This window comes from Peromyscus leucopus, chromosome 5 (genome assembly GCF_004664715.2).
Source record: "Peromyscus leucopus breed LL Stock chromosome 5, UCI_PerLeu_2.1, whole genome shotgun sequence".
In the NCBI taxonomy this organism is placed as follows: domain Eukaryota; kingdom Metazoa; phylum Chordata; class Mammalia; order Rodentia; family Cricetidae; genus Peromyscus; species Peromyscus leucopus.
Window position 1 is genome coordinate 107,432,433 of NC_051067.1, and position 18,501 is coordinate 107,450,933.

At 42.7% G+C, this 18,501-nt stretch overlaps 1 protein-coding gene across 2 annotated transcripts in view; it reads left to right on the forward strand.

Moving 5' to 3' along the window:
* Ctcf (CCCTC-binding factor) overlaps window positions 1-13,018 on the forward strand; it is a 47,534-nt gene extending 34,516 nt beyond the window's left edge. Inside the window, exons 6-12 of one of the 2 annotated variants that reach the window (XM_028854384.2) lie at window positions 1,155-1,275; window positions 2,227-2,376; window positions 5,795-5,955; window positions 6,879-7,061; window positions 7,693-7,828; window positions 9,855-10,031; window positions 11,535-13,018. In XM_028854384.2, the coding sequence (XP_028710217.1) occupies window positions 1,155-1,275; window positions 2,227-2,376; window positions 5,795-5,955; window positions 6,879-7,061; window positions 7,693-7,828; window positions 9,855-10,031; window positions 11,535-11,719 (1,113 nt within the window). In that variant the 3' untranslated portion in view covers window positions 11,720-13,018. The remainder of the gene's footprint in view (window positions 1-1,154; window positions 1,276-2,226; window positions 2,377-5,794; window positions 5,956-6,878; window positions 7,062-7,692; window positions 7,829-9,854; window positions 10,032-11,534) is intronic. The other variant, XM_028854385.2, reaches the window with a different exon arrangement.
* Window positions 13,019-18,501: the final 5,483 nt, after the last annotated feature.

Genomic DNA, 18,501 nt, shown 5'->3' on the forward strand with positions numbered 1-18,501 from the left:
AAGAAAAATTTGAAATGTAATGAGGGATGTGTGGTGTTGAACATTATGAGAGTATGTAGTGATCAGGTAGGTGTGGGGTGGGTGTGCTAAGGTGAATGGTAGAGCATCACCTAGCATGTAGGGAGCCCTGGCTATGACTGGCAGTGAGAGCAGAAGAAGGAGATTGAGCAGTGCTGCTGAGACAGTTACTTGACCACTGAGCAAATAGGAAAATTTAATGTCTAATTCTCACGGCTGTGGGAGAGTTTTTCCTCTTAAAATCAGAAAACTTTTTTCCAGAAGATTCAGACAGACAATTATGAATGCTTGAAGTACTTGTTAGTCAAATTTGAAACTCATAGTTTGGGATAGGGTATTTACCAAGAGACAAAGCATGGCCAGCAGCAAGGAAGAGAAGTGAGAGACTCTTAGATCTTGGCCTGTCTAGGAAATACTGAGAGGAAAGAGGGTGGGGGGATTAAAACATGAACTTGGAGCTGAGTTTTGTAGGAAATTAATATAAAAATAGGCATGGATTACTTATTAAAGTTTTGTGAAAAGTTTCAAAGATAGAAATAAAAGGAAGGGGGCCGAAGAGATGATGGCTCACTGGTTAAGAGCACTGACTACTCTTCCAGAGGACCTGGGTTCAATTCCTAGAACCCACATGGCAGTTCACATCTGTCTGTAACTCCAGTTCCAGGGGACCCAACACCCTCACGCAGACATACACGCAGGCAAAACAGTAATTCACATATAATAAAAATAAATAAATTATTGAAAATACAAGAAAGAAATGAAAGGAAGGGCTGGAGATGTGGAAATGTTGCCTAATACAAGTTCCTGTGTTCATTCTTCAGGACCACCACCACCACCACAGTGTAAAACAGTTAGGAAGTAAAGACTGTAGTACACCATTGTGTACCTTATCACCCAATTCAATTATGAGTGAAGATAATTTGTCTGATCTGTGTCTTACCCGTCTATCTACCTCTAGTTGGATTGAAATATTGCTGAGATGTACGCAAAGGCTACAATGAAGAAACACTTATCTTTTAGACTTTTTTTTTCTGACTTTAGTGCCCCAAAACTAAGTTTTTGTGCCTAAACCATAGAGTTCATATTACAGTCCATGTTAACAAATATAAGAAGTTTCGGTTGCTTTCATGTTGCAGGTCAGCAAATTAAAACGACACATTCGCTCTCATACTGGAGAGCGCCCGTTCCAGTGCAGTTTGTGCAGTTATGCCAGCAGGGACACATACAAGCTGAAAAGGCATATGAGAACCCATTCAGGTAGGACTTCTCCCTCCTGCTACTAATGAGCTGTTCTTCACTGAATCCTGTAAACTGCCACATATACCCAGGGCTTACCTGAATGGAAGGAAGACTGTTAAAAAAAGCTCTGGTGCTGGGCGGTAGTGGCAGAGGCAGGTGGATCTCTGTGAGTTCCAGGACAGCCAGGATTCTTACACAGAAAAACTCTGTCTCAAAAATATCAAAAAGAAAAGAAAAGCTCTGGTATATCCTCTGAATTGATGGTTCTGAAAATACACCAGAGAGCAGTTTTATTCAGTTTGAGCCTTTTTGTAATATGAAAATGGTTCTTTTAAGGGAGACATCAAATGAAATTAAAATCTAGTATTTATTTTTAAACAAAGAAGCTGATGTGGTGGCACGCACATTTAATTCCAGAAAAGGCAGGCAGATTTCTGAGTTTGGGGCCAGCTTGGTCTACATGGCAAATTCCAGACTAGCCAGGGCTACATAATGAGTCCTTGTTTCAAAAAGCAAAATTAGTCTGGATAGATTATCTAACATAACTGACTCTTCCTGAGTACTATCATTTTGTAAAACGTAAGTCTTGTGCTAAGTATGGTAGCGAAAGCCTATAATCTTCACACTGGGGCTGAGATAAGAGGGTCTCTAGTGCCAGACCATCCTAGGCTTCAAGACAAGACCCTGCTTCGAAAAATTTATAATTCTAGTCCCCTGAGATAATCTTTGCTATAAGAACTATGATCCTAAAATAGAAGGCTTTATAGAAAGCTGAGCAGAGCAAAGGTATAGGATCTGTTTGCTAATTCTGAAGCTAGGCATTAGCTGAACAGTTACACTAAGCCTTACCTTCTGAAGTAGGACCTTAGATTCTGTGTGGCCTAATGTATGTATCTGCCACTCAGCTACTCACCAACTAAGCCATAGTATTTATTCATTTAATTTGTTCATTCTGTATTTCCTTTTAAGGGGAAAAACCTTATGAATGTTATATTTGTCATGCTCGGTTTACCCAGAGTGGTACCATGAAGATGCACATTTTACAGAAGCACACAGAAAATGTGGCCAAATTTCATTGTCCCCACTGTGACACTGTCATAGCCCGAAAAAGTGATTTGGGTAAGTAGATTTACTAGAGGCAAATAAAGAATTCATGAAAATAAAAGTATAAAAATTTCACCTTCAGTTCATACTTTTGTGTATGTGAATAGCTTACCACTTAGTGAAAGCCATTGCTTAGCTGCATGCACTGCCCCTCCCTAATATCTTCTCTTTATTGGAGCCAAACTACAAGATAATATATCCTGAATATGGATTATACATAAGTTAAGTGGAAACTGTAGTGGGAAACAGACCTGTAATAGTAGCTTTCATTCTCTAAATGTTCAGAAAGTAACATATGTTTCAAATTAAGGTCAGTTTCCTTCAGGTTTTTCAAGAGTATTTGTATATTCTCTCAATAATTGGAGTATTTTATTGGTTTGGTGGTAACTATTCTTGTGCATAGGTAAGCCAGAATTGCATAGAGGGAGAATTCATCTGTAGGAATTTTAATATAACCCATGCTTGCACATGGGATCATCTAGAATTCTCTTAATCTTTATAACTAAAGAAGTATAGAAGCCAGGAGTAGTTAAGTGCCAGCATTTGGGAAGTTGGAGCAGAAGAATCAGGAATTCAAGGCTATCCTGGGTTACATGAGACCCTGTCTTAGACAGAGACAGACAGAAGACAAGAGATGACTTTAGTGACATACCCCTGGTGTCCCAGTTACTCAGAAGTCTAAAGCAGGAGAATCTTTGATTCTAGGAGTCTAAGCCTACCCTTAGCCAAATTAGTAGAACCCTGCTTTAATAAATGAAAAAGAATTGTAAATACCACTCAGTCTGCTCTCTCAGCCCAAAGTACACTGCTTCCTGAACATATTTGTAATTTATTCTTTTACTTATTTATACTTTTTTTTTTAAAGTGTTGAACGTCAAAGTCAGGGCCTCATGCATGCTAGTAGTCAAGCAAGCACTCTGCCACTAAGCTATACTCTTAGAAATATTTTCTACATTTGCTTACATTTTTGTGGTTTAGATTTTCCTGTTTACATTTGATCTGTTTACACTATGAAGTAAGCGAGATATATCTTATTCTGTCATTCGGACAGTGGTGAGCCTAAACCTCATAGAGTAGAGATACACCAGAGGTCCTTGAGTCCTCTCAGTTGGTTTGTTGTTTGTTTGGATCTTTAGGGATTGTTGTGTTTTGTTGGTGATACCGAGACTTGAACCCAGGTGATCTCGTGAGAGTAAAGAGTTATAGAGCAGGACACCTGATGTCCTACTCCAGGCTTTGTGAGCCCAAAGATGAGTGTATAAAGTTTGTGGTATTTCTCTCCCCCACTGCTATGCTGGGGATTAAAGCCAGTCCATGGAAGTGGCCCTCTCTTTTGGGATTTTTGTTTGTTTTGTAAGGGGAGACTGAGTAATATTTTGATAGACAATGACTTTGAATAGCATATATTCATAATCTTTTTTTTTTTAAGATTTATTTATTTATTATGTATACAGTGTTCTGCCTGCACGCATCCCCCCAGGTCAGAAATGGGCACCAGATCTCATTACAGATGGTAGTGAGCCACCATGTGGTTGCTGGGAATTGAACTCAGGACCTTTGGAAGAACAACCAGTGCTCTTAACCTCTGAGCCATCTCTCCAGCCCCCATATATTCATAATCTTAATCTGGTCTGTCATACTTCTGAGCAACCTAACTAGTTATTCTCTTAGAACTGCTCTCGTTCATCCTTAGTAAATTCATTCATTTGTGCCACAGATCTTTTGCCTCTGCTCTGTAGGAGGCACCATGCTACAGTAGAGTTGGACAAGTCTTTAATTTCAATTCCTAATCTTCCCTTCTTTTTAAGATAAAAGGCAACAAGGTGAAATTTCCTGTTATAAAACCAGCTGTAACCTCATTGTATCTACATTCACCTTCACCTTCCCTCTCTGTCCTTAGGAGTTGGTGTGGCTCTATCTGTGCCTTGTCCCTTCACCCTCAAGCCCACTTCCTGTTTGCTTAAGTTTTTTTATTATTATGTTCACCTTTGCACTCATACCCTTCATTTTTCTTTTCGACTTGGTGTACTCATTTCTATCCTCAAAAAAGTTATTTTGAATAAGGCCTGATGGTATACATAACATCAGACATCTTAGTTGCTCAAGAAGCTGAGGCAAGAGGATAACAATTTCAAGGCCTACTTGGGCCTCTGTGAGTTCAAGGCCAGTGTGAGCAATGTAGTAAGACCCTGTCTCAAGTTTTTTTAAGAAGGCTGGTGATAAAACTCAGTGGTAAAGTGTTTTCTTAGTATGTGTGGTACCCTGACTTTATGTGTTTTTCCAACTGTATCCCCATTACACACACACACACACACACACACACACACACACACACACACACACTCCCTCCCTCTCTCTCCCTCTTCTCTCTTTCTCCTTCTCCCCTCTCTCCCTCTCCCCCTCCCCCTCCCCTCTCTCTCCTCTCTCTCTCCTCTCTCTCTCTCTCTCTCTCTCTCTCCACCATCTCACATTGCTGGGGGTTAAATCCAGGACATCTTGTGTGATAGGTAAGCTATTTAAGCTATTTTTTACTGATTTATCCTAACCCTAGGTCTAACTCATTTCCCCCTGGCCAGCCCTAATGATCCCTTTCATGTGCATTCTATACCTTCACTCCAGTAAAGTGGCTTGCTAAGGTCAATGACCCACAAGTGGACTGTAGTAAATAGTCTGCTCATTTCAGTTGGTTTCCTTACAGCACACCCCGCTCCGCACCCCCCCAACAAATAGTACACCGCACTCTTCTTAAAGCACTTTCTTCCCTTGGCCTCCCATCCTGTCATGCCCCCCTCTCCCGCCACCCCCAGTTAAATCTAAAACTCTTAGATTTAAAGCCTAACCCAGGCTGGGCATGGTAACGAAGGCCTTTAATCCAGCACTCAGGATATGGGTAGACCATAATATCTCTTTGAGTTCCAGGCCAGCCTGGCCTATATAGGAGGACAGCTAGGAGACCCTGTCTATTAAAAAAAGGGGGGCAGGGCTGACCATACTAGTTCTTACTCTCGCCCTTTGGTCTTGGTGACCTCATCAGTTCCCTTGGTTCCACTCCAGTTCTGTACCAAGCCATCCTTTCCTGTCCCCACCCCTGTTGCAGTGTTATAGCTTGGTTATAACAAGTGTTATAGCTTGGTTTGAACCCCTTTCCACCATTCCTCATCTCTGTAAGGCGCTGTGCCATTGGTGTTGTCTCCAGCATCCACTTTTCTCTTCTTTGGTTTACCCTATGGTGTCACTTGCTGGCTTTCATGTGCAGTGCGGTCCTTGGGGAAGGCTGAGGGGTGACAGCTCTAGGGACAGGACCAGGGCCTCACACCTGCTCTGCAAGTGTTTCAGGGCTGATCTCATTTCGTAGGTAAATAAAATATATTACTAACTCGTTGAAATATGTTTGTTTTTACAAGTTCAACTTGGCTTTATATTTTATTTGCAGGTGTCCACTTGCGAAAGCAGCATTCCTATATTGAGCAGGGCAAAAAATGTCGCTACTGTGATGCTGTATTTCATGAGCGCTATGCTCTCATCCAGCATCAAAAATCCCACAAAAATGAGAAGCGCTTCAAGTGTGACCAGTGTGATTATGCTTGTAGACAGGTAGGTGTTGTCTTAGTTAGAAAGCCATTGATACTCTGTCCGTGTGTGGTATTGTCAGAGGGCTTTTACATACTGAGTATTTTAGCTTTGCGGGGGAGGTGTTGTTTTTTGGGTTTGATTTTGGTTTTTTGTTGTTGTTGTTTGGTTTTGGTTTTTCAAGACAGGGTTTCTCTGTGTCCTGGAACTTGCTTGTAGACCAAGCCTGCCTCTAATTTACAGAGATCTGCCTGCCTCTGCCTCCCAAGCACTGGGATTAAAGCCTTGCCTGGTATCTACTTCTAAGAAGAATATTTCAGTATAAGGAATACTACCAAAATCAAAGATGCTACTATTTGTCAGTTAGTGGAATCTGGGTCTCCATTTAATGCACTTTCTATCACAGTTGATATCTTAGGCACACTATCAGCTTCTTTTTTGAAGAGGGGGTATGTGGCTCATTTGCTAGTAATATCCCCAATATTATAAAAAGTTTTAAATTTTTTATATAGGTACTTTTTTCCTGGTGTGGTCACACATGCTGTAATCTCAGCACTTGGGAGAGTCAGAAAACAAAATCATTCTTAACTATATAGTGAATTTGAGTCCAGCCTGGACTACATGAGACCATGTCTGGGAAAAAACAAAAAAAACCCATGAGTATTGTGTCTAAGACTTGAGAAGGAAAAGAAATCTGGCTCTGGAATGACTCTTCAAGGGAAGTTAGAAAAGCAGACCAGCAGGGGTGGTGAGGTGTAGGGGAGCACTCCTGCATCCCTCTGAATATACTGTCACCATTATGACAGATGGTGTTAACTCCTTGAGGATGAAAGGCCTATGGTGTGCACGCATAGCAGCTGGGGCAGTAGTCCTGTGACCCTCTGAGGCCTTTCTGACAAGTAGTTCTGTTTGCAGGAGGCCTTTCTGACAAGTAGTTCTGTTTGCAGGAGAGGCACATGATCATGCACAAGCGCACTCACACAGGGGAGAAGCCTTATGCCTGCAGCCACTGCGACAAGACCTTCCGCCAGAAACAGCTCCTTGACATGCACTTCAAGCGCTATCATGACCCCAACTTTGTCCCTGCGGCCTTTGTCTGTTCCAAGTGTGGAAAAACATTCACACGCCGGGTAAGGATCAGTTTTCCCGTTATAGTTCTTAATATCACATGCTTGATCTGCCATTGCAGAATGCGGTTTTTGTCACTGGAGTAATAAATGTAGAGATGCTTTGCCATTTGGAAAGAGTTATTCATCCCTCTCCCAAGGTCTTCTGTCCATGAGGGGAGCCTTCTATTGATAGGGACTGCAGTATCTTTGAGTAGGCTGATGATTTAAAGGCATTTCCTTGTTGAGATTGAAATCTTCAATTCATCCTATCCCTAGCTAGCTTGAATCTCTTCTGTTCTCTGTTTTTTAGCCAAGTAAGCACTGGCCAGCTGTCCTGAAACCCCCTGACTATGACTACAGGCACTAAGCACCCCTCTGCGGGGTTGGGGGTGCAGAGGCAACCTTGTTTTCTGACAGGTGCTTCCTTCACTCCATTCCTGTCTCTCTCCCCCCCTCCCCCCGTCTCTGACTGCTCAAGATACCGTCCATATCCCTGAATGGAGTTGGAAGGAGTATGTTCAGTATAGTTAGCAGAACTTTGGGACTTTATGGATTCCTTAAAGTTTTTTTTAATTTGATTAAAATAAAGGAAATTTCCAGTCTGAACTTAGCTCTTTTATTAGTGTAAAACAAGGTTTGTTTCCTTTGCCAGAATACAATGGCAAGACATGCTGATAACTGTGCTGGTCCAGATGGCGTAGAAGGGGAAAATGGAGGAGAGACAAAGAAGAGCAAACGAGGAAGAAAAAGAAAGATGCGTTCTAAAAAGGAAGACTCCTCGGATAGTGGTAAGTGGATCATTTGTTGATTTGGTTAGAGGTGACAAATTTGGAAGCCCAGTTTCCAGAAAATGTGTAGGATATAGAGGCAAGAAGATCACTCTTATAATAGTGATCTTTCTAAAGCCAGGCATGGTGGTACAGTCCTCTGGAGTGCACCACCACCACTGCCACCTAGTGCCAAAAGGCCTTTTTCACATCGTGGTGGGGCTTGTGTTGGTGTCGGCAGGAGCTCAGGTCATGACCAGGGTACTCCTGTCTGTTTCCCCAGTGCACATACTACCTCTCCAGGCTCTATTTAGTAGTATTTAATCTTTTCATTTTGTGTATATGTGGGGAAATAAGGTATGTGACATGAATTCAGATGCCAGTGGAAGCCAGAATTAGTAAATCCTCTGGAATTGGAGTAACTGGTAGTTGAGAGCCACCTGAGGTGGGTGCTGGGAATTGAACTCCGCAGAAGCAGGAAGTCCCCTTAAACCACTGGGCCAGCCACCAACCCCCCCTTTTTTTTCTTTTTTAATGTAATGTGGGTGGTGAGAATCAAACTCAGGTCCTCGTGCTTCCATGCCAAACACTTGACTAGCTGAGCCATCTCCCTAGCTCCGGATAACACCTCCTAACTGAAATGGTGAAGCCTAATAAAAGGGACTTTCATATTGTAATGAACATCTAAATAAAGGCTGTATTTATTTATTTATTTATTTATTTTTTGGTTTTTCGAGACAGGGTTTCTCTGTGGAGCTTTGCGCCTTTCCTAGATCTCACTCTGTAGATCAGGCTGGCCTCGAACTCACAGAGATCTGCCTGGCTCTGCCTCCCGAGTGCTGGGATTAAAGGCGTGCGCCACCACCGCCCAGCAAGGCTATATTTATTATAAACTATAGTCCAGAGTGGCCTCAAACTCCTGTTGCCTCAGCTTCTCAGGTACTGAATTGCATAAATATACTACCATATGCAACTGTCTCCTTCTTGAATCTTCAAACCACTGTTAAATGGTTTGGGATACTATAGATACTACTCAAGGAAATGGAGGGTAGGTGTATGTCAAGTCAGTACACCAAATGAGAGATCTGAGGCTTCCAGGCCTTGTTATCTGACTCCTGATCTGTAGTCTCTCTAGTAAGTCACCTCCTTAGTTTGAAAGGCTGGGCATGTAGCTCAGTTGGCAGTACTTGCAGAACATGCCCAGAGCCCTGAGTTCAGTCCCCAGCACTACATAAAGTAGGTATCATGGCTCACGCCTATCAGTTTAGGAGTTAGGGGCAGGAGGATCAGGGGAAAGGACCTTGTGTGTACCTGCAGCTTTGTGTTTCCTTCTCGTGCAGGTGAGTGTGTGCTCACAGGTACTCCCCAGTCACCTCTGTCCAGTCAGGTCAGCATCTCCATCTCTGCTGCTTGAGCTTGAGCCCGGGCCTGCTCTATTCTTGTATAATAGGAGGAGTCTTTGGTTTATTTGCTTAAGCACTGTTCTGTAGTTCTTTATATAACTGATAAGGTGAAGGTGTTTCTATGGTTTGAAGGTGAGTGGTTTTTTTAATGGTTTTTTGAGACAGGGCTTCTCTGTGTGATCCTGGCTGTTCTGGAACTTGCTCTGTAGAGATCTGCCTTCCTCTGCCTCTCGAGTGCTGAGATTAAAATAAAAGCAAGTGCCATCACTGCCTGGCATAAACTCAGTATTCTTATACTAAAGTTAAAAGGGGAAAGTAATGGGCAGCCCATGTGAAATGTGAAAGTAGTATATAAGTTGAACACTTCTGCACAGTACCAGTTTACCTTATCATTACAGATAGCAAAAACTTTGGTAAAAGCCTTTTTTAAAGGATTTTTTTCCCCTCTACATAGCCATAGCTGGCCTTGAACTCAGAGTCCGCCTGCCTCTGCCTCCCAAGTGCTGGACAAAGGTGTGCACCACCATGCCTAGCCTAAGCCCTTTCCTTAGTAAAGGAAATGTAGAGTGGTGCTCTCCGAACATTTGATTGTTGGCTGTCTTTCCACTCTGCTTGACCCGTCCCCTGTGCTCTGATTTCTTGAGAAGAAAATGCTGAGCCTGATCTGGATGACAATGAGGACGAGGAGGAGCCTGCTGTAGAAATTGAACCTGAGCCAGAGCCTCAGCCACAGCCTCAGCCTCAGGCCCCAGCCCCACCACCTGCCAAGAAGAGAAGAGGACGACCTCCTGGAAGAACCAACCAGCCCAAACAGAACCAGCGTAAGTTGCCTGCCTTGGCTCAGTAGGCATCTTCTCCCTCATTTGAGGAAGCCAGATGGGTCTGTGTTCTTGTAAAGATGGGAATTAAGTCATGAAAACAAGTTAAGGTCACATTGACAAACAGACTCAGGAAGTTTTCTCTAAAAGCCTGTTAGATTCCAGGAGAAAAAGTCCAGAGAAGGGTGCTAATGTCCTAAAGTGGGGTGCACTGTTAATGTGGGAGGGCTTGTAAAACAACCAGTCACCATCACCTGCAGAGTGATGCAGTTTTAGATGGGAGAGAGCCAGATTTCAAGGCATGAGGGATAAAACAAGGAGTGGGCTAAGTGCCCATCTAGTGTTGTTTTTCTCTTTTGGGGGGTCCCAAATAAATCACTCATGGAGGCTTATTCTTACTTAAAAATGTCCAACCTTAGCTTGGCTTATTTCTTGCCAGCTTTTCTTAAATTATCCTGTCTTGTTTTGCCTCTGGGCTTTTCCCATTCTCTTACTTCTGTAAATCTTACTCTTATTCTGTGACCTGCTGTGTAGCTGGGTGGCTGGCCCCTCGAGTCCTTTTCCTTCTCTGACTCCTTCTGTATATACTGCTTGCCAGCCCCGCCTATCCTTTCTCTTGCCTCATTATTGACCATTCAGCTCTTTATTAGACCATCAGGTGTTCTTGACAGGCACAGTAACACAGCTTCACAGAGTAAAACAAATGCAACATAAACAAAAGTAACACACCTTAAAAATAATATTCTTCAACAATCTAGAGAGATTCTGCCCTATAAAACTGTGAGTGGTATTATCACCCATAATCCCAACACTTGGGGGAATGGGGCTGACCTGGGCTACATGGGGAGGAGGGAAAGGGAAAGAGAAAAGAACAATGGGAGGTGTAAGGGCTGGTCCAGAGGTGTGTTTCCTTTCAGGCACCCTGCAGGGTGGCAACAGGTGCTTACTATCTACTCACATGTGTCTCTAGATCTCCTTAGAACAGCCTTTCCTCTCTCTAAACTCAGTTTAATCTATTAAATGTTCTCCCTGAACCCCATGTTTAGATGTCCATCACGGAAAAGGAAGTTAACTTTAGATCTCGAACCAGGCCCCTCATTTCATCCACACACATTCAGTCAGGAGCACTACAGAATCAGAAATGTCAGCCATATCATACACTGATGTATTCCTACTCATGTGCTATGTGGGGTTGGACTTTCCTCCCCTGCCTCACATTAGTATAAATCCTAAATTCACAAAGTAAGGAAACTAAACATCTTAAAAGTGCAATTTGGAGTGCCTATGAAGATGAATGTCAGTATTTGGTACTTTGACAATTTGTAGCCTATTGGGCTTTTATGTATGACTTAACATTAGCTTTTTTTTTTTGAGATATTGATTTCCACATCGCTGCTAAGGCTTTCTATGTTGCTGCCACCCCGCTCACTTGTCAGCATCTGAAAGGATCCCTATACTCTGGGGCTTTAATGTGCCATTTGTTTTGTTCCTGTTCTTCTTTGCCAGCAACAGCCATCATTCAGGTTGAAGACCAGAATACAGGTGCAATTGAGAACATTATAGTTGAAGTCAAAAAAGAGCCAGATGCTGAGCCTGTGGAAGGGGAAGAAGAGGAGGCTCAGGCAGCCACCACAGATGCCCCCAATGGAGACCTCACACCCGAGATGATCCTCAGCATGATGGACCGGTGATGACGGGGCCTTGCTCGTCACCAGGACTATTAGGGCTGTGTTTAAACGGCCCACATCTTAATTTTTCTCTTTCTTTCTTTTGGCTTTGGGAACGGCATAATTTTACACCATTTTACCAAACAAACTGAGAACGAAAACTTCAAGGATGATGTTAGAAAAATGTGATTTCCTAGAACTTGTTGTTTGATGTTAGCAAATCATGGAATGTGCTAAGTCTCTGAGGGTTTACTGTAAGTGCTGAGGACAGTGTTGATGCCTAACTAGTTTTCTTAGATGGAAACAGAGACATTGAGCCCTCTCTCTTGATTTAGTAAACCACTCCAGAATGGCCACGGGTTTCCCAGAGTACTATGGTCTTCCCAAGAGAGTTTTTAATTGTAAATGCAGACTTGGGAAAGACTTAGACTTTTAACCTGGTTTTTGCTTTTGCTTTTCCCTGACTCCCTTTGCTCGGAGTCAGTTGCACACCAGTAGGATGGCATGCTACGATCAGTTTCTGTCCTGAATGCTTTGCCTCTTTCTTGGCAAAGTTTCTGGTATGGTCAAGCTTGTAAATAACCTTTTTTACATTTTAATCTTTTCCATTAATTAAGAGGTTGAAAAGATGTGCAGTGTGAGAAAACCCAGCATTTTAATTACTTGCAAATTAAGGTACCACGGACTCGGTGGTGTGTAGATGTGGAATCGGATCACAATCATGTAGCAGAAGGTCACCGGGCCTGCTGCCTGCTAGTGATGGACACCCATGTGGAAAGTCATCATTTCCAGGTCATGGAGCCAGCATTTGAACCTTGAACAAATAACTCTCATTTATGATTTCCCATCAACATTTTCTTTGCTCTGTTTGTTGCTGAATGTTATATTTTTTAAATCTCTGTTAAAGCCAGAAGAGTTGATTATGAATGGGTCACAGCAGCCCTGGCAAGCTGGGCCAGAAAATTTCACTAGGTCAGTAATTTAAACTTTGGATCTGAAAAAAAAATTAATAATGTGAAGCAAACCAACTTAAAAAGTGATTCTTGCACATGAATTGTCACATGTTGATATGTGTTTTTTAAAGAGCCTCAGTCTGACTGATTTCAAACACTTTTTTTCTTCTGTGTATTGCTTTTAAGAGAGCCATCAGTTAGCTATCAGACTCTAGGTTGATGCATTTTTGTACTTAGCTGTACTGTGTGATATTTTTCATTATTTTAGGACGCCAACATGAGACCTGTAATAAAATATGTAATGGGGTTGAAAGCTGGGGAGGAGGATCTACTGCTGTACAGCTAATAAATCATAACGGATTAACAGGCACTCTGCAGCCTCCATCGTGATTCCTGTTTGCTGGGGTCCCTCGGGGCTGTGCACAGCTTCATCTCTGCAACACACTGGATAGATGGTCCTGGCCGATGATAGCATATGGAATGCAACCTGCTTCAAAGAGTTGTAGTGCCCCAAGTGTGTGGGAGTAGAGAAGTGCGTGGCTACACAGCCTCCTGCTTCCATGATTGTTGTTGGGGTTTTTTACTCTTTTTTTGGGGGGGGGAACCTGCCACCCAGCGACCAAATAAATTCACACACGGAGGCTTATTATTACTTATGAATGCTCAGCCTTAGCTTGGCTTAGTTTCTAGCCAACTTTCCTTATCTTATTCTGTCTACTTTTTGCCTCTGGGCTTTTCCTGCTCTCTTCTGTAAATCTTATTTTGTGACTAGCTGGTTCTGTAGCTGGATGGCTGGCCTGATGTCCTCTTCCTTCTCTGGCTCCTAGCTCTCTTTTCACTCCATTTTTTTTTTCTTCCTCTATATAGTCTCTCTGCCTGCCAGCCCCGCCTACCCTTTCTCCTGCCTTGCTATTGGCCAGTTCTTTAACACACACACACACACACACACACACACACACACACACACACACACACACACACGCCATACAGGGTTTCTCTGTGTAGCTTTGCGCCTTTCCTGGAGCTTTCTCTGTAGACCAGGCTGGCCTGAAACTCACAAAGATCCACCTAGCTCTGCCTCCCAAGTGCTGGGATTAAAGGCGTGCGCCACCACCGCCCGGCCTAGTTCTTTATTAGACCATCAGGTGTTTTACACAGGCACAGTAACACAGCTTCACAGAGTTAAACAAATGCAACATAAGCAAAGTAAAACATCTTAAAATAATATTCTGCTACATTTCCCCCTTTTTGTCTAAATAAAAATGAAAGGGTTTTAACATAGTAAGACTATATACAATAACAATTATTAAGTAAGGATTACATTCACAATATTCTGTCCATTTGTACTTAGCATATTCAAAGAAAATAATGCATTCTCTATCCTGTCTTAGTGAATCCAAAGTTTTACACCTAACTTACTTTTCTATCATAACTAAGAGAAACTGCAACTGTAACTATATAGTCTTCAACTTCATCAAAGATACAGAAGGATGTAATATTATCTAACAACAGAGACATTTGGCTTCCTGGATAGTCACCCAGAGTTCCTCTGCAACATTGGGGCATTCATCTTCAGCCTACAGGCCTAGAGTATCTGGCAGACTTGTATAAAGCAGGAATTTTGAGGGACTCTGGCAAAGTTTAGCAGTCACTTTTCTGTGTGTCCTGCAGAATTTCTGGCAGACTCTCCTGTGAAGCAGGACTTTTGAAGGACTATCCTGCTTTGTTTTGGCAAAATTCAACAGTCACTTTTTTTCTGGGTTCTCCATGTACAGTTTGCACAACATTGTCAGTAATTGAAGGTAAGACAGTTTCTTTGCCCAGTGACTAACCTTGCCACAGTGAAAACAAACCCATAAGGAGTTTCAGTGCCCATCATCTGAAGTAAATTGGTGCTGCTAGAAGCAGATGTGTCTCATTGTCATGAAAAACCCTAAGTTAACAAAACATTTTAAATGCCATATTATGTGGGACTTTGAAATATTTAAAGACCATCTATCTAAAATATCTCTGTATGAGCTAGGAAACATACCAATCTACAAACTTGATTGTTATAAATGATTAGCCACTAACCTGTTTCCTGATTATCCTATATAGTTTATAATAACACTTTCAAAAACTAGAATTTTACCTTTCGTTTTTAAATAAACTGCATAAGTACAATATCTTAAACAAGAGTAGAAACATACATTATGTTGTAACAGAAATTACCTTAAATTTGTATCAATATACAAAAGTCCTTTAAACAAGAGTAGAAACATATACAGTGTAACAAAAATAAGTTTTTTTCCAATATTCTATAGTCTTAAATGATAGCAAACATCTATAAGCCACTAAATAACCAAAAACCACTCACACCCCCTAACTCTTGGGAATGTGGGTGTAGTTTTCTCCATACTTCTTCCTGCTATCTGTGAACAAAGTATCTTTAGGGTCCCAGAGGGAAAATTTGAGATAATGACCAAGTCCCGGGGAAGACCAGCAGTAGCTTTTGCTATCACCTGTCAAAGTTTCAGGTCTCACCTGGTTAGGCCAACCCATATTAACCCTGAAGGAATCCACAGCCTCTCATCTCCTGTGGGAAAAAACTCCAAAGCATTTTTTATTTCCATTTGACAAATACATTTTTTGACTTTTTAAAAGTTCAGGCATTCCTAAAGTATATAGGCTGATTTATTTCATCAGTCCCTCTTTCAATCCCATGTCTCTTAGCAGCTGTTGTTTGCTTATGACCATTAAAAAAAATTCAAAATACAATATACAGGATCCAAACTGCCTATGTATTTCCCATCTTACATGGCTTTTTTCTTTTACTCTTTAAAGACTTTTTAACCTCTGTATCACTGTCCATACCCTTTTTCTTTTCTTTAAGCCTACACACATTGTAAAACAGACTGGAACCTGTTTAGAGGTTTTTGTCTCTGGATCTCTTTTACTGTATCTTTTAGCCTTTTTTGACTGCACGAGCAAACTTTTAAACTGATACGGTACACCTGGATTCTCCGAATGCACGGCTCACAGCTGGCGCTGCCTGCTTCTCAGTTGTGAAAGCCAAGTGTGAAACTCACGACCATTCGGAGGTGTGTCTGACCAGGAACTGCATTCGACCTTCTTAGAGCTCTAGAATGCCAGTGCTTGCACTGTGGCAGGCGTTGACCAGCAGAAACTGTCTAGCTGAAACTCTAAAAGGAGCCGTATACTCTTTTGTTTGTTCATCTTTCTCAGGTTCTAGATGGATATTCGAGAGCCCCACATTGGGGTGCCATTTTGTTGTTGGTTTTTGCTCTTTTTGAGGGGCCCACCATCCAGCTCCCAAATAAATTCACACACAGAGGCTTATTCTTAATTACAAATGCCCAGCCTTAGCTTGGCTTAGTTTCTAGCCAACTTTCCTTAGCTTAAATTATCCCGTCTACCTTTTGCCTCTGGGCTTTTCCCGTTCTCTTACTTCTGTAAATCTTACTCTTACTCTGGCTAGCTGGTTGTGTAGCTGGGTGGCTGGCCTGATGTCCTTTTCCTTCTCTGGCTCCTAGCTCTCTTTTCACTCCTCGACCTTTTTTCTTCCTCTGTATGGTCTCTGCCTGCCAGCCCCGCATACCCTTTCTCCTGCCTTGCTATTGGCCAGTTCTTTATTAGACCATCAAGTGTTTTAGACAGGCACAGTAACACAGCTTCACAGAGTTAAACAAATGCAACATAAGCAAAAGTAACACCTTTAAATAATACTCTACTACACATAATACACCTGAGAAATGTCTGTCCCATACATAGCAGGTGTTGCCAGAGGATGCTGGTGGGGAGCTGTGTCCTTAAGATCTGCTTCTGGAAGGTTTAGGGTCAGTCCTAGTTTTTAGCCAGACACTGGGGAGCAGAGAGAAGCTGGGCTCAACCAGCGAGAGACAAGAGCATTGGAAAGGTAAGACGGGCTGAGGGCAGCTCGGGCAGTAATTCTTGCTCCTTAGCTTCACAAGAGGATTCAGAGACTTAAATTGTAGTGGAAACTTAAACTTCAACCGTGTGTGTGTGTGTGTGTGTGTGTGTGTGTGTTTCACCAAAAATACTCCTTACTGGATTTCTCTGTGTTATTTCACTGAAAGTCCAGTACTGTTTTTCAGATGCTTTTCAGTGAGAAAAAAAGCCAAAGAGCAAGATTGATGTAGATTGTAGCTGGCTTATGTTACATGTGCAAGCAATTTACTGAGGAAAACAGAATAATAGGTTTCTTGAGTCTAGAAGATTCCAAACTAGGCAGACATCTCACCTAAATGAATCTTTTTATTGTATATTGTAGCCTGGGACTGTCAGGACTAGAATTATTTATAATAGAAAGTCCCTTTTACAGAATAGTCAGCCAGTTCTGTTGACCTACATCATCAGTAGCCCAGCCCGCATTTATGTATATTCTAATTTGAAAATTGAAGAGTCCATCAGTCCTGGCTGACATGATGGGAAGGGTCAGGCAGGAAGGTGAAGTTCTGAGGGAGCTAAAGTCAGCGGTTTTGCACAGCTCATGCTATATCTGACATGCGTCCATTAAACCCCTCAACATCAGGAGCTGGGCTCGCCCCTGTCTACTGAGAAAATGTAGGCAAGTTACTGAGCCCACGGTAATCTATAGTCTGTAATCTGGTCTTTCCATCCCTGGCCTGGCTTCGGCCTATCCGCAGCTGTCCTGTTCAGAGTGAGCCCTCGATGGCGTTAGTCAGGTTCTCCTCTAGTAAAACCACCTGTGGTGAGTTAGCCACGTGCACTAGTTTGTTCTCCTTGAGACTCCATGTCACCCGTAGGATGTGCCTGAGCGTTCTGGGTCTCGGGTTGTTTTGTTAATACTGTGCTGACCACTAGCACTGTGTAGCTAGACCTCCATCCCTCTGCAGAGCCTGGTTTTCCTGGGAGTCCCTGTCTGCCTCAAGCACCCAGGGCCCGGGACTACCCTGTAGGGGCTGTGGCTGCCTTGGCTCTGAGAGTGCTTCTGTTGTCCTTTGACAGACACCCCTTCTCGTTTTAATCAGAACAATCCCACTTGGGGTAGGTTTTTCTCTCTGATTTTGAAGTCCCAGAGTTGCCATGGTAGTCTTGGCAAGCGGAAGTGCTCACTAAATACACATCTCTAAATAAACTTTAAAGTCAGGCATGCTGGCACACCCCTGTAATACCAACATTTGGGAGGAGGAGGCAGGAGTTCAAAGCTGGCTCAGTGGCTCACACCTGCAATTCTAGCACCCAGGAAGTGAAGCAGGCTTGCCACAAGCTTAAGGCCAGGATGGACTACGTAGGACCGAGCAGCCAAGGATAGCAAGGCCCTGAGCCAACAAAAAGGGAGGTGGAGGTTCCGTGGTTAGGAGCTCGTGCTGCTCTTGTAGAGGACGGCACCCCCTGCAGGCAGGCTGCAACTACATACAACTAGGTGATCTGATGCCCTTCTGGCCTCTGTGGGCACCCACACAATGTGCGCGGACACACATAAAAACAAAAATCAAGTTCTGAGAATAACTAAGGTGTCAACAGCTTCCAAAAGTCTAGTGAGGCTAAGTGTCAAAACTCATTCACTTTGCCTTTCAAAACCCACATTCTTGGCCATAATGTGCATGAAACTAAATTTTGTCACCCTATAAGCCATTTGTGAATTCCAGATGGCCTTACAGTCTTCCATGTCAGTCTCAGACTGAGAGGCTTCAGAACGTCTTGGTTCCATTGGCATCTGCTCTAGCCAAGCCCTCCTTGTCTGCCTTCAGCTGTCATACTGTGTACCTCTTGCTTAAATGGCAGTGTCTTCCCCCAAGTTGTTTGGAAGTCAGCAAACACATATTAAGAGGTTTGTTCTCATCACAGTGCAGGAAACTGAACTCGGGT